Source organism: Mirounga angustirostris, unplaced genomic scaffold, assembly GCF_029215605.1.
Source record: "Mirounga angustirostris isolate CCGP_5_RB_7025 unplaced genomic scaffold, mMirAng1.0.hap1 SCAF_10, whole genome shotgun sequence".
Taxonomy (NCBI): domain Eukaryota; kingdom Metazoa; phylum Chordata; class Mammalia; order Carnivora; family Phocidae; genus Mirounga; species Mirounga angustirostris.
The window spans coordinates 43,830,072-43,850,085 of NW_026991718.1; the positions used below are offsets into that span (position 1 = coordinate 43,830,072).

Below are 20,014 nucleotides of genomic sequence, written 5' to 3' on the forward strand. Positions count from 1 at the left end.
GATTTCCCCATTCCAAAGTTGAAACAGTTGAGAACTAGAAAAAAGAGGACATAGATTTAGGGGTCCTTAAAAACTCAGACACAGTGTTACAGAGGAGGGGCAGGAGTAGAGGTTAGAGGACAAGGCTCAAAGAGGTAAGAGCTAGTGGCAGCCAAGACGTATGTGCAAGCAAGGACTGGAATCTTAAAGAACTCTGTAAGGAAAATAGTAAAATATGAGAAAATGGTAAATATGCTAGCCTTATGCTTTATTTTCTTTCTAGGCTGTAGAACAGAAATATATTTTTCTACCGGCTGAGGGGACGGAACAAGTGGAGAAAGAGAAACTAAATGTACAAAAAAAAAAAAAAAAAAAAGAATTACTAATCAAGCAAATGCCCAGGGCAAGTGGGAAAAGAAGTTACAAATAGAAACTTAAAGTTAGGGCGCCTGGGTGGCTCAGTTGGTTAAGCGACTGCCTTCAGCTCAGGTCATGATCCTGGAGTCCCGGGATCGAGTCCCGCATCGGGCTCCCTGCTCGGCAGGGAGTCTGCTTCTCCCTCTGACCCTCCCCCGTCTCATGTGCTTGCTCTCTCTCATTCTCTCTCTCTCAAATAAAAAAAAAAAAAAAAAAAAATCTTTAAAAAAAAAAAGAAACTTAAAGTTAGAGGAATTTGAGATAGTGTTTATTATAGGATTTAAGAGAAAACAAAAGGGAGGTTAAGCATCTGCCTTTGGCTCAGGTCAGGATCCCGGGGTCCTGGGATAGAGCCCTGCATGGGGCTCCCTGCTCAGTGGGGAGCCTGCTTCTCCCTCTCCTGCTCCCTCTGCTTGTGCTCCCCACCCCACAAAAAACAAGATACAGTATATGTTCTCTTTAATAGAAATTTTGTAAGAATAATTTTTTTTTAATTTTCTTCTCTCCTACTCTTAAGTTTTCTGGCAGTCAAAATTGACATTATAATAGGATTTTATAATAGGATTTTATAATAGGATTTTATAATAGGATTTTATAATAGGATTTTATAATAGGATTTACTTCTGAGTAGTCATTATATTTTTACAAATTCTTTTTAGTATTCCTTAGTAGTTTCACCAGATAAAATTAACCACCTCAAGTTGCCACATTTTAAACGGAGGCTGATTTTTCCATTGATTAGCAATCATTTTCTTTTTGCTGTTTTATCATTAGAGACTCTCTTGACAGTTTCTAGTTGTTAATACTGGGTTTTTTTCTTCATTCTCTTGCTTCATAAATCATTATATCAACTATTCACGTAGGCAGAAGAATAGTGCCAGAAAATAGGTCACCATGCATTAAGCCATAATTCTAACTACCCAGATAGAAAAATCAGTCCTATAATTTTAGATAAATTAATGTAAAAATACTAATTTTTACCTTTCTCTCAGTCAACTATCACACTTTAAGTCACTTCTGCATCCTACCTCCCATTAAAATGAGTTTGGCACACTGACGACTAATATGAAATTTTAGTTTCAAATTCAACATTAGAAGCATGCTAGCCATGCTGATGATGAAATCATGTATTTTTACGGCTCCTTTCACTTCAGGATCTCAAACATACTTCACTTTTTACAATCTCCATTACACTGGCAAGCCGTTAAACCAAGCATCGGGAAGGGCTAATGCCAAAAAATAAGTCACAGGAAGTTTGAATGAGTTTCCCACCCAGTGTGGTATTGATTTGTTTAATATCTGAGAATAGCACTTAGGATTCAAGACAGATGTCTGAATTCTAAACGAATCTCAAGTCAATACGCCTGGGGCGGGGGGCGGGGGGGAATACCAGAGTATTCATTATGCAACCATAGAACAGAAATGTATAATTCTGTTACAAAGAGAAGGAGAACATTATTTTTTAGTGAGAGAATTTCAAGTACCGTTAAGGACTATGTAGGTTTGTTGGTGTCAGGTGATAGAAAATCTACAATTGGTTAATTACCTTGTACCTTGTCATAGTAATACTTTACTAGCATTACTATGTTTGAGAAAGTACTGAAATTTCATTAACTAAATTTTTAGGGAACCACACCAAATGGAATTACTATCTATAAATTACCAATTTACCTGGCTCCACATGTTGATTTTTGTCAACATCCGAGAAATAAAATTTTAAACATCAGATAATGTTTTATGCAATTTACATAGCTTGAGAGCCTGTATACATTTAAATAATGAAATATTACTTGGTTAATATATTTAGCTAATATATAATTAGTTAACATATACACTTAAAGAAAAATTACTTATTGTAAGTTGATATAGTGATTAGTTAATATGCCATGTTCTATAAAAGTTATATTCATGTATTAACTTCCCAAAGCCCTATTTGTCCAGCATATCGCTAGTTAAAAAACAAACAAAAACACCAGTTGAAAGTTTAATATATATCAACATACTCTGTTAACAGATTTTCCCCACATGGCCTTAAGTTTTATGAATCCAAAGACTTTTGTATTATTACAATGATGACTCAATTGTTAAATTCACTTTGAGCAAAAGCTCTTTTCAGTGAAAAGATTCTGGATACAAAGTAATGGGGAAGCTATCCTACTCCAGTAGAAGGCGGCAGCAGCTGAAGGGTCTGACTATCTTTCAGGTGAGTTCTCTGTATGCTGTGTTTCTACTCTATTACTAGGTCCTCACAGGTTTTATTTACTTTTTGATTATAAAATAGGATTTTAAAAATACATTGTGTCAAAATCTGACTAAATAATTCACCTATTAATGAATTTTAAAAAGTACCATTTCATAAAGTAATTCTGTATTTGAGATTGTTTTGCAATTTTCTATTCTGTTTAAATGATTAGGCATCTTTTGGTCTAATGCACACTTTTAAAATTAATGTAGCATTATAATGTTTTAATATCTGAGTACATCACCTGCTCATTTTCATTTCCTTAAAATTTGGGCTTCTTCATTCTTATTCCAGAAATAAACTTTTATCATTACTCTGTCAAGTTGCAAAAGCAGTCAAAACTTTTATCGGAATTGTCTGAACATTATAAAAATTAAGAGTCAATAGTTTTCCTACCCAGGATCATGACATCATTTACCAAAAAGTACAACTTTATTGTAAAACCTAAGCACAAAACAAACCAAAAGTACAAAAAGTACCACTCGGTAGTTTTTTTTTTTTTTTTTTTGGTCTTCCGCATCTGTATCAGGATTATTTCTAACATTTATAAGGAGATAAATTAAGGAATAAAATAAAGCCAACAAATTTTTGCTAATTTTCGTCAACAGGATCTGTTTTTCCATTACTCTACACTTTTGCACCTGGGAAATCTATTGACTTCTCTTATATTTTAAAACTGATAACCTTACTGAACTCTGTTACAATGGATTTTCAGTTGCCTCTTGACACTTTGTGAATTATGTATTAAACCCCAATTTCTGTGGTAAATGCTTTAAATTATATTTATTTATTTATTTTTATTTTTTTTTAAGATTTTATTTATTTATTTGAGAGAGAGAATGAGATAGAGAGAGCATGAGAGGGGGGAGGGTCAGAGGGAGAAGCAGACTCCCTGCCGAGCAGGGAGCCCGATGCGGGACTCGATCCTGGGACTCCAGGATCATGACCTGAGCCGAAGGCAGTCACTTAACCAACTGAGCCACCCAGGCGCCCGCTTTAAATTATATTTAATCCTTACTAAAAAACCCTAGGAAAGAGTATACAGTCTAAGCTATGGATATTTTGACTAACAAAAAATAAAAGAGGAGAGACCCCTGGGAAAACTGCAAATGGCTATCTGAAGTGTTATAATTATTCCCCCATTGTATCTTGCCGCTTTAGGTCTTTCGCAATCACTGCTTTGTTCCTGATCTTCTTTCCCAGCCACTCATGCCCTGCGAAAAATTCATGTCAACAGATCCAAAAGCAAGCTCATCATCTTTCTCCACAGCTGTTAAGGAACCTATTTTTCTTTTATGAATTCCTATAATGCCGTGTTTTATCACTTAAAAGGTATTTAATACATTCTACTTCTCCCATCTCCCTGTAGGAAAAGAGAACCCTTGAAAACAGATACAGATTACTTTAAATCCTGGTAGCTCTCCAACACACGTAGGCTCTCACACTGAACACAGGATGAACTCAGATGAATTCCAGCTTCCCCTAGGTGGGCCCATATCCTGACCCAAGGCAAGTGAGGGCTGTCATCCTGGGGTCTTGATTACACGCATCCCTCTCATTCACTTTGATGCCATCCTCCCATTGTTTGCCTCACTGGGACACACCCCCAGAAATAGCCGGTGCAGCATGTGGGTCATTCATGGGTCCAACACAGGTGCTACCCAGAGGAGCCCCTTCAGGCAAGACAGGGATCCCACGTGGGATCAGAGGGCAACAGTTTATCACTGATTTAAAATGAAGACACAGAGGGCAGTTCTTCACCCGCGTGCAAACTAGAGGCAAGATGTACCTATACTGCCTAGGACGTTTGCCCCTTTAAAAATAAAGAAGCATCCAAATGATGAACGGTCCCTAAAATAGCCAGTGGGATAGGAAACTAATAGTTCACAGGGTTTCTGCTTGCATTGGATCAGGTCCTCTTAAACACTGTTGTTAGAGCCTTTCAATGCAAGAAAACTAGGCTCTGCCACTATGCTGGATTCCTAATAACAAACACATTAGGTCATTCACCTTACTATCACAAGCCTCCAAGAGGGGTAAATCCAGGTGTACTACTGAGGCCCTTCATCCCCAAATCCTTTCCGTCAGGGCAAGTGGGTACCACTCCATGTGCATCACTCAGATACTTACATCGAACTCGTTCAGAGCTGCAGCCAGCTCCCCGATGCCCGTATGGCCTTTGGCTTCATCGGTGGGCGAGGTAGCCTGGGCAGCATTGGAGATGCCAGCGATGGCCTCCTGGACTTGTTTGAACACATAATCTCGGTTGGCTCTCGTGGCAGCAACATCCGGGTGGCGGAGAAAGGCTTGGGAGGCCGTGTACAGCATTGTGGCGTTCTTCTTCAGAGCCCCTCGGGCGGCGGCCATCTCATCCCGGCAGTGGGGGTCCTTCAGCTCCTGCATACATAACATAGGAAACGTGGCACATCCATCAAGTTTGCCCCAGAAGCATCTGTTCTAGAACTTAGGGTCACAGACTCCATTTTAGAAACCCTACTGAATTTTAGAAACCATCTACTCTTCCTGGCGCTCACACTAGCTGCTGGGATTTTGCACTTAATCCTTCTGCATGAAATACCTGAGCACTCCTCCTCCATCTACCCTTTCACACAACATGGCCGATCCTCCTGGAACATGCTCCATCCTGCTCTCTAAGCTATGCCCCCTTCTATCTGCTCCCACATGCCCCTACTCCCTCCTCTAACACTTATTAAACTTTACTGTATTTATTTCAACACATTTCCCTGATGTATTGTGTCTAGTGATCGCAGGAAGCCTTGTCTATCTTGTTTAGTGGCTCTTTACTCATTAGCAGTGTTTGGCCCATAAGAGGCACTCAAGTATTGCTGGGAAAAAGGTTAAAAAAAAAAAAAGAAAAAGAAATCAAGCTACTGACAGTCAGTAGCTTGCATGGATCAGAGTTCATTAGCAGCAGATGGAAAATCCAAACTTCAGTCTTCTGATAATGCTTGCCCCCATTTTCAATTACAATTACAGACAAGGGCAATCAGACTCTTCTGATTTTTGCTTAGTCCATCACTGCCACTGCATTATCATTTCTGGAATAGGGTTCTTTTTTTTTTTTTTTTTTAAGCTACCTTTAATGGCAGCTCAATCATTGAGCTTATAGGGAATAAAAATAGATCAAAGATGATTTGTCTTCCTAGTTCTGGCTGTCAAAATACCACCACTGGGGAGTCTCTTGATCTTCAGCTTTAAAGAGTATTGTTAAAAAAATGTTCACATCATTTATGGAAATGTTAAAGGCAGTGCTGCTCTCAGAGACCATATAGGATTGCCAGCTGAGGATCTTGGAGAGATTTTTTTTTCCCCCCAGCTTCAAAACATCATTAAAGGTTACTTGAACCACTGGGGTTCAATTTCTATTTGTTTGTTTGGTATGTCCTATATAAATGACTTAGCAACAATGACGTCTTCTCTTTTATTGGTCAAAATAATTCTGAGACAAGCACATTATATTTTACCCAGGATTGTCAAGATAAATTGACAGTACGTAATAATTAACTGAACCATCTATCCTCTTTTGCTTATGTACCGACAAATTTATGCTAGCCAATAGGATATGGGTTTTTTTTTATTTTTAGCCCTCAACATGAACATAAATAGGAAACTAACACCTGAGTGTATTCTCTATGCCAGGCAATAATCTAGGCATTGAAAGTAGGTTTCTCATGACTAGTCATGAAGGGCCTTTTTAACCTCCACAAGAGCGGTCCAGAAATTAGATGTTACTTTACATTATACTTATAAAAGAAAAACCTAAATGTGGAAGTGAGAGATGGATGGGGTAATTCTCTCCATAAAACTATCTGAGGAAACATTCTTTAATTACATAAAAAAAATCCCTGCAAACAATCTAAATGTTTAATTATGAATCAGTTAGGTAAATGACTGAAGCATTTGGTAGACTGTGGATATTATAATTCATTTTCAACAAATATGGATAATATTTATAAGATAAATGAAAAAGCAGAACAATATTCATACTTATATGAAAAGTAGGATTATAAGTATTTTAAAATATGAAGATAAATAACTGAAAGGCAATATGCCAAAACTGCACCATTTTTTTTTCCTTGGGTGGTAGGGTGTTATGTGTTTTTCCCACTTCCAATTCTACTTTTCTAAATTTTCTTGGAAGAGTCTAGCAGTTAATTAAAAACAAGGTATTAATGAAATATATTAATGAAATATATGAAATATATATTCTCATAAATATCTCATATATTCCCATCAATTTTAATACCCAACTACATATACTTATGACTGGTTTTTCCATCTCCAACCCTCTCTTTTATTTGACATTTTTACATGGAGAGCTCAAGGATCTCAAGAAAAAAAAAAAAATCAATGTATCTAAATATGAAATCTTAATTTCTATACCCAACTGACCCAGTCTTCTCCATCTCTATAAATTCACTACCATCTACCCAATTGCTCAAACCAGAACCTTAGAACTGAACAGGCTGCTATCCCTCCCTAAACAGACACATCCAATTTAACATCAGGTCCTCAGAGCTCTATTTTCAAAATAAACTGATTCTTTGAAATCTTCTCCATTTCTACCTCTACCAACTCATCAAGACCATCTCTCACCTAGACATCAGCCCCTCCCAACTATAGATGGTCTCTCTTCCTCCACTCCCTTGTGTTCAACATATCAAAAATACTAAAATGTAAGCTTGAGACCCTGATACCAAATTTTGAACTACTCAAATTCTACCCACCCATTTACAATAAAATCCAAAAATTTTCCAAGACTCTGAATGTCCTTCATTTGGAGACATAGGAGACAAAGGCCCCTACCTTTCTTGCCAACTGCCCATTTTGTTCACTAAGATCAAGATTAAATGTCTTTTTTTCTTTTTCTTTTTTTCAGTTGTTTAAGCTAGATAGCTTTTTGGTCTCACATTTGTGCTTCGGAGTAACTTCACTCCTTCACCCATCTTACACTTTGGACTATTACACAAGATCTCACTTGAATTTTGCTAATTACAAAATACTTAAATATTACTATGTAATCTAAAATCACATGTGTGTGCCTCTCACACAAAGAATACTGTAAGCATTTTAGGGGCAGGGACTAGATCTTGACCAGGTTTATAATACCAGTGTTCCTTCAGCATGGCACTGATGAACACTCAACCCATGGGTGTTGAATGGAACTTCCTGGTTGGTCACAGACAATCTTAAGGCACTAGGAATTGCCCCAAATGTTGAATTCTAGGAACAGTCAAGAGGATGGGTGGAAAGGATTTTAACGGACCCCTCCAGATTTGGAGAGGTTTTTTTAGGGAAAAAATAAAATAAAAGCCCACCCCTTGAGAACAAAATTCTAATGGTACTTAATGAGTAGACCTGGATAAAACTGAGGGTACTATCTTGAGACAAAGGGAGACACAAGATCCCCTGTGAGCCACCTTCCTCAAAGTAACTCACTCACCTGTGTTATCCCATACCTCACCCCTTTCTCTCTGCCTTTCCTTGAATTTTCTTTGCATTTTCTTCCTATCTTTCATAAAGGTTTAACTCAACATGCTGCACATTTTGGCTATGCATATGCATGGTGGTGTCTTTAGGGCTAGGAAATACAAAGTTAGGGCAAGTAAAGGGGTGGTGTCCAGACAGCATCCATAGCACCACACCAAAGTTTGATATTTTAACTGGGGAGCTTTTCTTACAGTGGAACAAAGGTTAGCATGGTTCCTACCAGTCAAGCAGGAGGTCTGTGACCTACTCCAGGTAGGCAGGGGCCAGAGAGTACCCCCAGGGCCCACAGTGGTATGAAAACTGGCCCATGTAGAAAACTGTGATGCCTTTGTTAATCACAGGTTCTGAGGGCATTTGATACTTGATCACCAGCAGATGAGGCTGATCTGTTGTTCAGACCTATAAAGCTAGGAGGTTAAACACACATTTTCTCCCCTAGCATTTCCAAAACTTCTCCCACCTGTTGTCTTCTTGCTGCTACATAGTTAAGTTTCACCATTTCTTTCCCAAACTCTTTAAAGCGATTTGCAAGGTCTTGCTCATTTGTAGCATTTTTGACAGCTTCCAGGGCCTCTTCCACCTGAGGTAATAAGAAACAACATTTATAAACGGCTAGAATGAAAATATTAAACATGTTAGAAATGGTAATTTGTAAAAAAAAAAATCAACACTTAAAACAGAAGACGAGTACCCCTAATAAGCACTTAATCAGGATATTTGTTCACAATACACAGAATATTTTGTATCCGAGAGATAATTGCAGAACCCTTGGAGCATTAGAACTATATTGACTATTTTACTGGGTTATGATTCTGATAAAGAATACAGACTTCAGGGACGACTGGGGAGCTCAGTTGGCTAAGCACCTGCCCTTAGCTAGGGTCATGATCCCAGGGTCCTGGGATGGAGTCTTGCATCAGGTTCCTTGCTCAGCAGGGAGTCTGCTTTTCCCCTCTGCCTTTGCCCTTCCCCCTGCTTATGCGCTCTTGTGTGCTCTCTCTCTGACAAAAATAAAATCTTAAAAAAGGAATATAGACTTCTAAATTCAAGTAGAAACATACAGGAAGGTAGATCTAAGAAGAAAATAAGGAATTTGAAAACAAATTCTAGAAATCTTCAGAGGAGGAAGTGCATTAACAAAAAACTGAAGGAACTCTTGGAAATTTGAGCACACTTGAATCTGCAACCACACTTCTGGTCAACACCTCTGAAGCAGGAACTAAAACGGACTGTAACTGAAAGCTGAGTTTACACCTTGCCATCCACTAGAAAGAGGAGCTACTGAACCTGGAGAAGTGCACTTGAAGTTTTGTTGCAGCTGAAGTTGGCATCAGCTGCGGTAGAATGGGAGGAGGGGGAGAAAGACATCAGCACCCCTTCCTAGTGATGCACCCTGCTTCCAAATTCCTGCCAATTGCGTCACGGAACTTTTCCAGCGAGGCCCTGGACTTGAATTACGAATTTCACTAAGAATTCCTTTATAAATGATCTGACGATTTGGAAGGTACTAAAGTCTCCTCACCAGAAGGATTTTAACTTTAATATGGTGTGAAAATTCCCACAGTTGTTCACATTTTAAGACTACAACACCTGTGGTCTCAATTAAAATTAAGATATTATGAAGTAACCCACTACATCATTGTCAGTTACATCGCATTACTGTAGGAACAATTTTATCAGAGTAAATAACCAAGAATAAAATTCTGAGTGAATAAGGCACAAGACAGATATGTGTTTGCAAAATCAAAAGTTCTTCTATATAAAAAGGAAGCCTAGTAGAGAGGCCTTCACTAGTGCAGGGTATTAATAGAAGCAATAGACAAAAAACAGGCCCCTCAGAAATTTGAAATGCAGAAAATGCAGGGCCTACTGCAGAATTCTGATTAACTCTTATAGTCTGAAGCAAATCAAAAGACAACATTCAGGGAGTTCATTTTGACAACGTAGAAATGTGGAGGACCACTAAAATGGCTAGAAAAAGCCAGAGAGGAACACAGTTCTGGGCTATGGACATATAGCTTTGTTTACGCTTGACACAAAGGTAGCTAATTCAATATCATCAAATTTCACTGAGTGGAGGAAGAGAATAGTGTATATAAACCAGTGATAATAGATATCAAACCTTTTACTCTATAGATATGATAAGGTCATTCAATTTACTAAATAAGCTAACCCATTTTATTAAGAGTTGTAGCAAGCAAGGGAAATTATTTAGAATGGTGATAATCTAGACTCCCCATAAAATTAAGTTTCCATTCACATCTTCTATGGAAATTATCCATCTTTTCTTCCTAATTATAAAAATATAAAATGATAATTTAAATTCTCAGTGTTGGTCTTTTCCAATTCGTAGCCAGGCTCTAATAATGTTCAAGGGAAAGCAACAAGTATCACTGAAAAAAGGACTGTTTTAAGGATGCCTTTTTTTTTTTTTTTTGAGACTCAAATCAAGTTACATTTTATGGTATGGAATGGGCCACAGAAGGCATTTTCATAGTTTAATTAGAATCTCTTACCTCAAACCCTTAAACAAATCAGTGATGTCTCACTTTCTAATAGATTTATAATTATTTTAACATGGCTATCAACAGCATCACTGAGAGGACAGCTCTTGGCAGTTAATTTGTTCCTGCTGCTTATTTGAGCTATAGATCTTTCCTGAGGACATAAAAACTAGTTCCAGGGAAGGCAAGATAATTATCTCAGAGGGCGCTAAATCTTGGATTTGTTCCCTAATTTACATATATATATAAATAAGACAGTCTTCTTACCAATTATTAACCAGACCAATTTGGAGTATTTTGTTGTGTTACACCTAATATTTTCTCATGAGTTTTCTCTGAAGACTCCAGATGCTGGTTTGAATTTATGTTTCTAATTCAATCAAGTTTTTTCAAAAAGAAATGGCAATGATGGGGTCTGTGTAAAGGTAGACTTAGCCTACTTGGAGTTTTAATCTAGAAGGATCGGAGAGGCCACCTAAGTGGAAAGTTCCCACATAGAAACAGGATTTCCAAGATCTATGAAGAACTTCTCAAACTCAACACCCAAAAAACAAATAATCAAGTCAAAAAATGGGCAGAAGACATGAACAGACACTTCTCAAAAGAAGACATACAAATGGCTAACAGACACATGAAAAAATGTTCATCATCATTAGCCATCAGGGAAATTCAAATCACAACCACACTGAGATACCAACTTACACCAGTTAGAATGGCAAAAATTGACAAGTCAAGAAACAACAAATGTTGGAGAGGTTGTGGAGAAAGGGGAACCCTCTTACACTGTTGGTGGGAATGCAAGTTGGTAGAGCCACTTTGGAAAACAGTGTGGAGGTGCCTCAAAAAATTAAAAATAGAGCTACTCTATGACCCAGCAATTGCACTACTGGGTATTTACCCCAAAGACACAGATGTAGTGAAAAGAAGGGCCATATGCACCCCAATGTTCACAGCAGCAATGTCCGCAATAGCCAAACTGTGGAAAGAGCCCAGATGCCCTCCAACAGATGAATGGATAAAGATGTGGTCCATATATATAATGGAATATTACTCAGCCATCAGAAAGGATAAATACCCAACTTTTACATCAACATGGATGGGACTGGAGGAGATTATGCTAAGTGAAATAAGTCAAGCAGAGAAAGACAATTATCATATGGTTTCTCTTATTTGTGGAACATAAGGAATAGCATGGAGGACATTAGGAGAAGGAAGGGGAAAATGAAGGGGGGGGCGATCAGAGGGGGAGATGAACCATGAGACTATGGACTCCGAGAAACAAATTGAAGGTTTTGGAGGGAAGGGGGGTGAAGGGATGGGTTAGCCCAGTGATGGGTATTAAGGAGGGCACATACTGCATGGAGCACTGGGTATTATATGAAAACAATGAATCATGGAACACTACATTAAAAACTGATGATGTATTGTATGGTGACTAACATAATAAAATTAAATTAAAAAAAAATGGTCAAAATCTTCCCCAAAAATGGAAGAAATGGGACCAAAGTTGAGGTGGGTGTTGGAGGAGACAGAGACAAATGGGGGGATTGCTGAAGGGACATTAAGGGAGAAAAAAAGGAGAAAGGCACTTTTGAGAAGTCAAGATGAATATAAAAATCAAGTTTTTATTTTTGAAAAGAGCCAAGAGTATTTTCTTTCTGGGTGTCTGGGTTAAAGGAAGTGGACTCCCTAGAAGCCAAACAAACACCTTTAAAAGGCAGTTCTTATATAGAAGAGCCCGGGACACTTTTTCCAAAAACTTTCTCTACCTCCCTACACCACACAGTGTCAGAAATAAGTCAGTGTATGTGAGGAGGGCTGCAGGTCAGGCTGCTCTGTGTCTGAACCCCAGCTAGGTAATTTGTCTGCCTTGTGATCCAGGTAAGCCAACTTAACCTTTTGGACCCTCAGTGTCTTCATTAATAAAATGAAGGTAATAATGTTGACATATTACACAAGGTTGTTTTAAGAACTGTAGAAGATAAGAAGGTATATAAATAGAAAATATGAAGATGGCCAACTAAGTCCAATTATAAAATAAATATGAATGGGCTAAATGCTCTCATTAGGATACAGACTCTCAGATAGAACTTTTAAAAACAGACCCAACAACATGTTACCAAGAGATCATTTAAACAATAAGATACAAAAGTTGAAAATAAAACCTCTCACACTAATGAATTTTAAATGCAATAAATTCTCAATATATAAAATGCCATTACCAGCACAAAAAGAAACCAAGTACTCGACTCAATCAAAGTCTATTACAGAAATGGAAGCCAAAGACTTCCTCTCTTTTCCCACATAAATCAGGCATATTGTATATGAAGGAAAGAAAAGAAAAAGAAATAGCAAAATAGCAAACACTTAGAGCACCTGGCAGAAATCAGGAGCTCCTTAAACGGGGATACTGACCTGCCGCATGGCGTCTAGCTAAGGGAAAAATATTTTCCCAAGTAAGTTCAAAGAGGAAAGGCTTCATCTTACTCTTGGAAGGTCTGCAGACCCGGCACTTGGGAAGAGGGGAAGCCACGCAGTGAAGAAGCTACAACAGCTGCTGGTAAGGACTCTGAGGAGAATGGTGCTCCCAGGGAAGAGTTATGGGTGGGGGCGGTGCTTTGGAGACTCCGTGTCCCGGACTGGGAAGTTGTTTTCAATGAGTTGATAGAGGCGGCTGCCATAGCTTCCCTCATGATAAACACCTGGCAATCCTGGACATGACACCCAGCTGATCTCCCACAGCAAGCCAGGCTTAGGAACACCAAAGGGAGAACCCTTTGCTCAACCACGTACTCCTGTCCTTAATATTGGTAGCTTGTGCATGGGTACAGCTGAAAAGACTCAAACAGCTAGAAAAGATGTTACAGTTTCTTCCCTCATTAGTGGATTTAGGTATTCTCAGAGCTTGTCACGTAAATCTCTTAAAATCTTGGCCTTACAAGTTTGTTCAAAATAGCCTCTGCCCCCATTCGTAAAGCAGGCCTGCCTGCCAGTCTACAGCTATGTCAGATCGCTTGAGATCAACTCTTTAAATCAGTCTCCAATTCTCCCGAGTGGAATTTCAGTTATTTACTTCCATACACAAAAAGTAGTCTGTGAAGTCATTCAGTCATTCAGTACTTGTTAAGCAGCTACTAGGAGCCAGGCAGGCATCTGGGGATGGGGTTACTGCTGAACTGAGGAGTCTGATCCCTCCCCTCCTGGACTGTGCAGTCTGGTTCTCCCACCAACATTTACCATCCATACCAGGCCTATAAATCATTGGCCTAATGACCCTACATTCCACCGGGACAGATTGACCTCATTCAGGGTCCTACCATGGATACCGAGCTGACTGGATTTTAAGTGACATTGATGAAATTATTTAATAAGTCATATATAACTCTCTTATTAGGATCTGGTTTTATGGCTAAATTAAAAATATTATCTTGGGGGCACCTGGGTGGCTCAGTCGGTTAAGCGCCCTGCAACTCTTGATCTCAGCTCAGGTCTTGATCTCAAGGTAGTGAGTTCAAGCCCCACATTGGGCTCCATGCTGGTCATGGAGCCTACTTAAAAAAAAAAAAAAGTTGTGTTTTTTTTTTAAATATCTTGGAAATAGTAGTTGGCTAAGTAAATACATGAGTGGAGGTAAGATTCTGCATCTTATTACTTTATTTGTGTAGCCATGTACTCTGGTTTGACCACTGTTATCCCAGCATCACCATATTTTATGTGTCTGCCTCCTAAAGTTGGCCTTCTTGATTAAATATTCTCTTTCCTTGATAAGCTGCCCCTCCTGATTAAATTTTGTTTTCTTGTTAACAAGAAAATGATTTCATCCGAAAGCGAGAATGATTAAATGCTAGTGTCATGTATTCTTAAAGTGTCATGTTTTATGAAGCACGACAGTAATATAGCTTGTATTTCCAAAGTTATTTTTAGCTGGTGCAAGAAAAATGACACTAGTCAGTGTCACCGAGTACGTATGAGTTGTACCAGACACTGTTCTAAGGCTTACATATACCTAATTTCGTCCCAGAAAACAGCCCTTTGCAGTTGAAATTTTTTCTATTTTTACTTTACGGAGGAGAGACTGAGGTCAATGTAGTTACACAAGCTTCCCGAGAAAGGCCTCCCAGCAAGTGAGTGTGGGAGCCTGGGTCTAAACTAAGGTAGTTTGCTCTAGAGTTCATGCTTTTAACTCCCCCGCTCTTCTGCCAGAAAAAGATAGGTTTATAAAGGGTTTGGATTATATTGATCAGCTGATTATGAATATTCACTAGGAGCCTTGTCCCATCTGATCAGTCTCTGGGTTCTAGCCATTCCACTTCTTTCATATCTTTGAATTCGACCTCCTTTTAACAATACATCCTGCCATTGCCTTCACCCGGCCTTTCTTTTTATTCACTAGCCTGGATAATCTCAATGGTCTCTTCATCTGTCTCCTTGCTTGAACTCACTCCTCTTCTAATTCTTTCTCCACATCACCCCTCTTCTAATTCTTTCTCCACATCACTACCAAAATCACGAATCTGACTCTGATACTTAGAAGTACTCGATGGCTCCCCATAATCCACACGTAGAGTCCAAACAAATCATCACGTTCTCTGCAGTACATGCATCTCCCTGTCCAACTGTCAGTGCCTCTCCCCACCCTGCCCTCTATGCTCCAACAAGACACCCCAAATCCCTTCTCTTGCTCTCGTGCCTTTGTTCTTTCCCTTGGTTTGTGAAGCTCCCTGTAGCTGATGTTTGTTGTCTGGCCTGAATCCATCTCCTTTCTTATGGCATGAGCACTCCTTTTGCATTCAGTAAACTCTCTTTGCCTGAGCTAGTTATCCAGATCCAAATTCACACATTGGCCTGCTCTGTCAAAACATGGCTAGGCCTTTGAAATATTATTCCTTTCCCATTTGGCCTGATGCCAAGCCTCGTTACTAGAGAGTGCTGGGTGGCAACCAAGGAGGAAAAAGTTTTGTTTCTCAGTTCTGGTATGCTCTCTCCAAAGGTTCTGCAGCAGAGGTAGCCCCTCCAACACCAGGTGGCCAGCAGCTTCCCTTAGCATGGTCTCCCTTGGATGATGCTACAGTGGAATGCCCCCAGTGAGACACCTCTCGATGAGCAATTTTCCTTGACACCCTAAGGGCAGATTTCCAGCAAGTTCCATTAGTTTTTGTGGCAACTCAGCAGCCTGTCATAAAGTAAGATAGGAAGATCTGATCTTCAACCAGGCTCAGGGTGGTGGTGGAGGGGTCTCCCTGAAGTGCTAGTGCTCTCAGTCCTCCTTATATTTGCCATCCCTATATTCCTTAGAGCTGTCTTCTTGTTACCCAGTTTCTTATGACTCTAATCTGCTACTGGAGTTAACAATTTTCCATATTAAACTCTCCCTGCTGAAATCACTGTGTAGTTTCAATCTCATTATTGCACAGAATGATACATCCCCCAACTCTTCTGATGGGACTAACTTCTTCCCAGTCACCCTCAACTTTTAGGCCCTAGCTTAGGCTTGGGCTTGTGACCCCAACCTATTCGATCTGATCCAAGAAATTGGTTCTGGGAAAGGCAAATCACATTCAGTTTAATGAGACCCAATCCTGAGACCTTCTCCCAGCCACATCACCCTTCCTCATATTATCCTCAAATGACCAACACTATAATTTTGTCGAACTGATCCTATCCATGGCATGGGGGATGGTAAGGGAAAGGAGTAAGTGCTGACCAAATTTTAAAAATCACCACATCCCATTCCCCTCCCCCCAAATAATTAACTCAGAGATAAGTACCTAACTCATAAGCCAACAGGACTGACAAGACTATGGAACTTTTATTTGAGCTATTAGGGAAGGGAATTTACTCTTTGTTGCTATCTTTAGTCTAGAAGCGGGTAAACTTGAGAATGGTTAGCAGCTACCTCAGGACTTCGAGAAAAGGTCCTACAGAGAAGAGGAGATAGGAACCTGGTTCTTGGCATATTTTTGTGCCTTGATCAAGCCTTGCCTGAAGCTAATTTCCTCTAGACTTCTTCATTTGCTGAGCCAATATATTCCCTTTTTAAAATACCACGTTGAGTTGGGGTTCTCTTATTTAAAGTGGAAAACATCCTAATTCTTATATTTTATTCTAGGTGAGATCACAGCAATATGCACTTGTTCCCAACATGCAGAGCTTGCTTTCTTTATGTCTCCCCCAATAGCCTATAAAGTTTTGAAGGCAGGCGCTGAGACTTAGTCACCTTTGAAGTTATCTAAGCACAGTGTCTTGTATATACTAGGCATCCAGTAAATACTTCTTGAAAGGATAACTGAGTACATAAATTCCAAACAGCCCAGCTGCATGAAGTTAATGCCATGATAGCTCCGACAGAAAAGATATGCTAAGGGACACCTGAGTGGCTCAGTCGGTTAAGTGTCTGACTCTTAATCTCGGCTCAGGTCATGATCTCGGGTCTTGGGATCGAGCTCTGCATCCGGCTCCATGCTCAATGGAGAGTCTGCTTGAGGATTTCTCCCCCTCTCCCTCTGCCCCCCCCTGCATTCTCTCTCTTTCTCAAATAAATAAATCTTTAATTTTAAAAAAAAGATATGCTAAGAACTGGGGCAATAATTTCTATCTTTATAATCAGAGACAAGGCTATTTTACATCAATTAACTGCTATTCTTCACCAGAGCTACATTAGAGCTGAACGACTAAACAGGCAACTATTGAGAAATAATCCATTACTGAGGAACACAACACTATTTTAGGCTAATGTCACAAAAAGCACAGGTAATATTAAAGTCTGCCTCATCAACACCTTCCAAACAAGGGGAGAGCAGCATTAGATCTGGCCCCTGATGGCTATGAAGATCATCTGACTTCTCTGGAAAACTGATTAAGGGACTGTTGTTTTGCTGTTTTGCCATTCCACTTTCTAGAGAGAAATTCTGAGATAATCAAGAACATCATTATTCCAGCACCTAGCCTGAGGATAGAAGAAAGGGGGTTGTTTTCTCTAATACATACATGTCAAGATGAGTTTGTGTGTGTAATGCCATCACCAATGCTAAGAATTCACAATACATTCTGATTACATTAATTCAGAGTCTAGGGAAAATAAATATCCCTCTTCATGATCATCGATTGCAATTCAGGATCCCTTGAAAAGTCTAAAATGCCACCTATCAACCTACTGACAATGTCAACTGATTGCAGGATACACTGGGTGACTGGCTAGGGAATCACTCACCAGCAACTTCAACAAGGAAAGTGATAATTCAGTATTTTTTAATGATGTCTGATGTGCAAATGATTACTTTAGCTTTGCTCAGGAACATGAAATTTCCACCTAGGTGATAACCCAGCTTTGAACTGTATTTCACCCACTATTCCATCACTATCGTCCTGAATTTAAACAACTACAGTAGCAAAAACCTTTTGCAGTCATGAGAATCCTTAACATGTTTAAAAAAGAGCTCAACATTAAAGCATAACAAACTTGCATAACAAAACAAGGAGCTTCATATGGGCAACCAGAATATTTGTATGTCATGTGAAAAGACAGCTCTTTAGCAGTCACGTAAATGTAAGTTTCCGAACATAATTTTAAGGTAGCGGATGTAAAGACTTCTACCCTGCCAATTCACACCCTCTCCGCAGATATCCTAATTCTTTACTCATCTTTAGGATGTGAATTATACTTGACTACTTGATTTGCTGACAATTACTTATTGGGGTGCAGGGCAGAGAATGAAAGTGGGTATTTTAGGAGAATAAACCAACTATCCTTCCTCTACTCAGTGTATTATTGATGGGAAAACATGAATATAAGTTTCTGATAAGGGAATTCCATCTGTGTTCCTGTAAGTTATTCAGAAATGAGAAAAAATCATTATCTGGAGAGAAGAGCAATAAAAATATGGCATACGGCCTAAGAGATAAAAAGTAAAATGCATAATGCTTAAGCCTAAAAAGGTTACCATGGCAGGAAGCTGCAGACTCATGGAGGGTATTACTCAAGCATCTGAACCAAAAGAAAACGGAGCCACTACTTTTATGGAAAAACCACCTGTCACTCTTTTTTTCTTACCTATGTTTGTGGTAAGGAAACTCTTTTTTTTATTTTTTAATCTGGAAAAACCCTTAGAAAAGGTGTAGATGACCATTTCTAATCTGTCCCATCTAAACACATAAAGATATTTTCTTCATCTGAGTTAAAAACAAATAAGTAGATGCTTGGAGACACTTGCTTGTTCATGAGAGAATGAGCTTCTACGGAAAAGAACGAAAAGCTAAAACAGAATTATATACCATGTTCATTTGTAATGGATTGTTGACACGCTGTGGGTTTTTTTCGGGGGGGGGGGGTGCGGAGCAACAGCCCCAGGATATGAAACCCTGCCTGAGCTGAACCCACAGCGCAGACCGGCCACTGCCTGGTTCAGCGGCCGCCCCGGCACTGCAGTTCCTCGTCGCTCCACAAGAGAGCGACATCCCACCGCGGCTGCCTCCGCAGAGGCTGCGCTCTAAGCAGAACAAATGTTATTTAGTCTACGATCATTTTTAATTTTACTACTGACAGTCTGACAGGACTACTTAATATTGCTGGGTTGACCTTTCCGTGATTTTGTGCTAACCACCCCCCCCCCATTTTTTTTAAACATCCCTTAATCTGCTGTGTCGGGAAGAGAATACGTTTGACTCCACAGGACGACAGGCCCGCGGTGATATGATCAGTAGACAGCCCTGGTCGAAACAAGTGGGCAGAAAGGCAGGATCACAGGCGGGAACTGGGGCTGTACATCACAGGGCACCCTGGATGCACGAGGAGCCCTCTCTGCATGTGGGCAGCTCAGAGAGAACACTCAGCCTGTCCTCACTCCGTAAGAATGGCTGAACGGGGCGTTCCAGGGCACAGAACACTAACATATGGGATGTAAAGTTAGTTTCTTTAGGTTCAGTCCTGTTCTCCCCTGGGAAAGGAAGATTGTCCATCTGGGGGAAGATCTTTCTGAAAATGTGACCTTTGAAGACTCAGCAGGCTGTAAGGGAAAGATAACAAAACTTTTTCTCCCACACACGTGAGAACAAAGTAATTTGTTGCTCAAAAGATGCACATAGCACACTCGGAACCTCAGGAATGACAACCACCGGTGCAGTCTGCAAGGGGTTCCAGGGGTCTGAAAGTAGCAACATGGCTGCCATTTACCACACATTTACTTTGCACCAAACTCTGTAAGACATGCTGCATAGGAATGGCACCCATTTTAAATCTCTCACAACTCTGAGGGAAATACAGCCATTAGCCCTGTATTAACAGATAAAGTGTCTGATATGTAAGGAGGTTATGTGGTGGATGACAAGACAGTCATGGCCACAGCTAGGGGAACTAAACCAGCAA

At 39.6% G+C, this 20,014-nt stretch overlaps 1 protein-coding gene across 6 annotated transcripts in view; it reads right to left on the reverse strand.

Moving 5' to 3' along the window:
- The window catches only part of CTNNA2 (catenin alpha 2), a 969,847-nt gene that overhangs the window by 749,043 nt on the left and 200,790 nt on the right, over window positions 1-20,014 (reverse strand). For all 6 annotated transcript variants that reach the window (XM_064573571.1, XM_064573572.1, XM_064573570.1 and 3 more), the window contains exons 4-5: window positions 8,610-8,729; window positions 4,769-5,035 (exon numbers count right to left, since the gene is read on the reverse strand). In XM_064573571.1, the coding sequence (XP_064429641.1) occupies window positions 4,769-5,035; window positions 8,610-8,729 (387 nt within the window). The remainder of the gene's footprint in view (window positions 1-4,768; window positions 5,036-8,609; window positions 8,730-20,014) is intronic.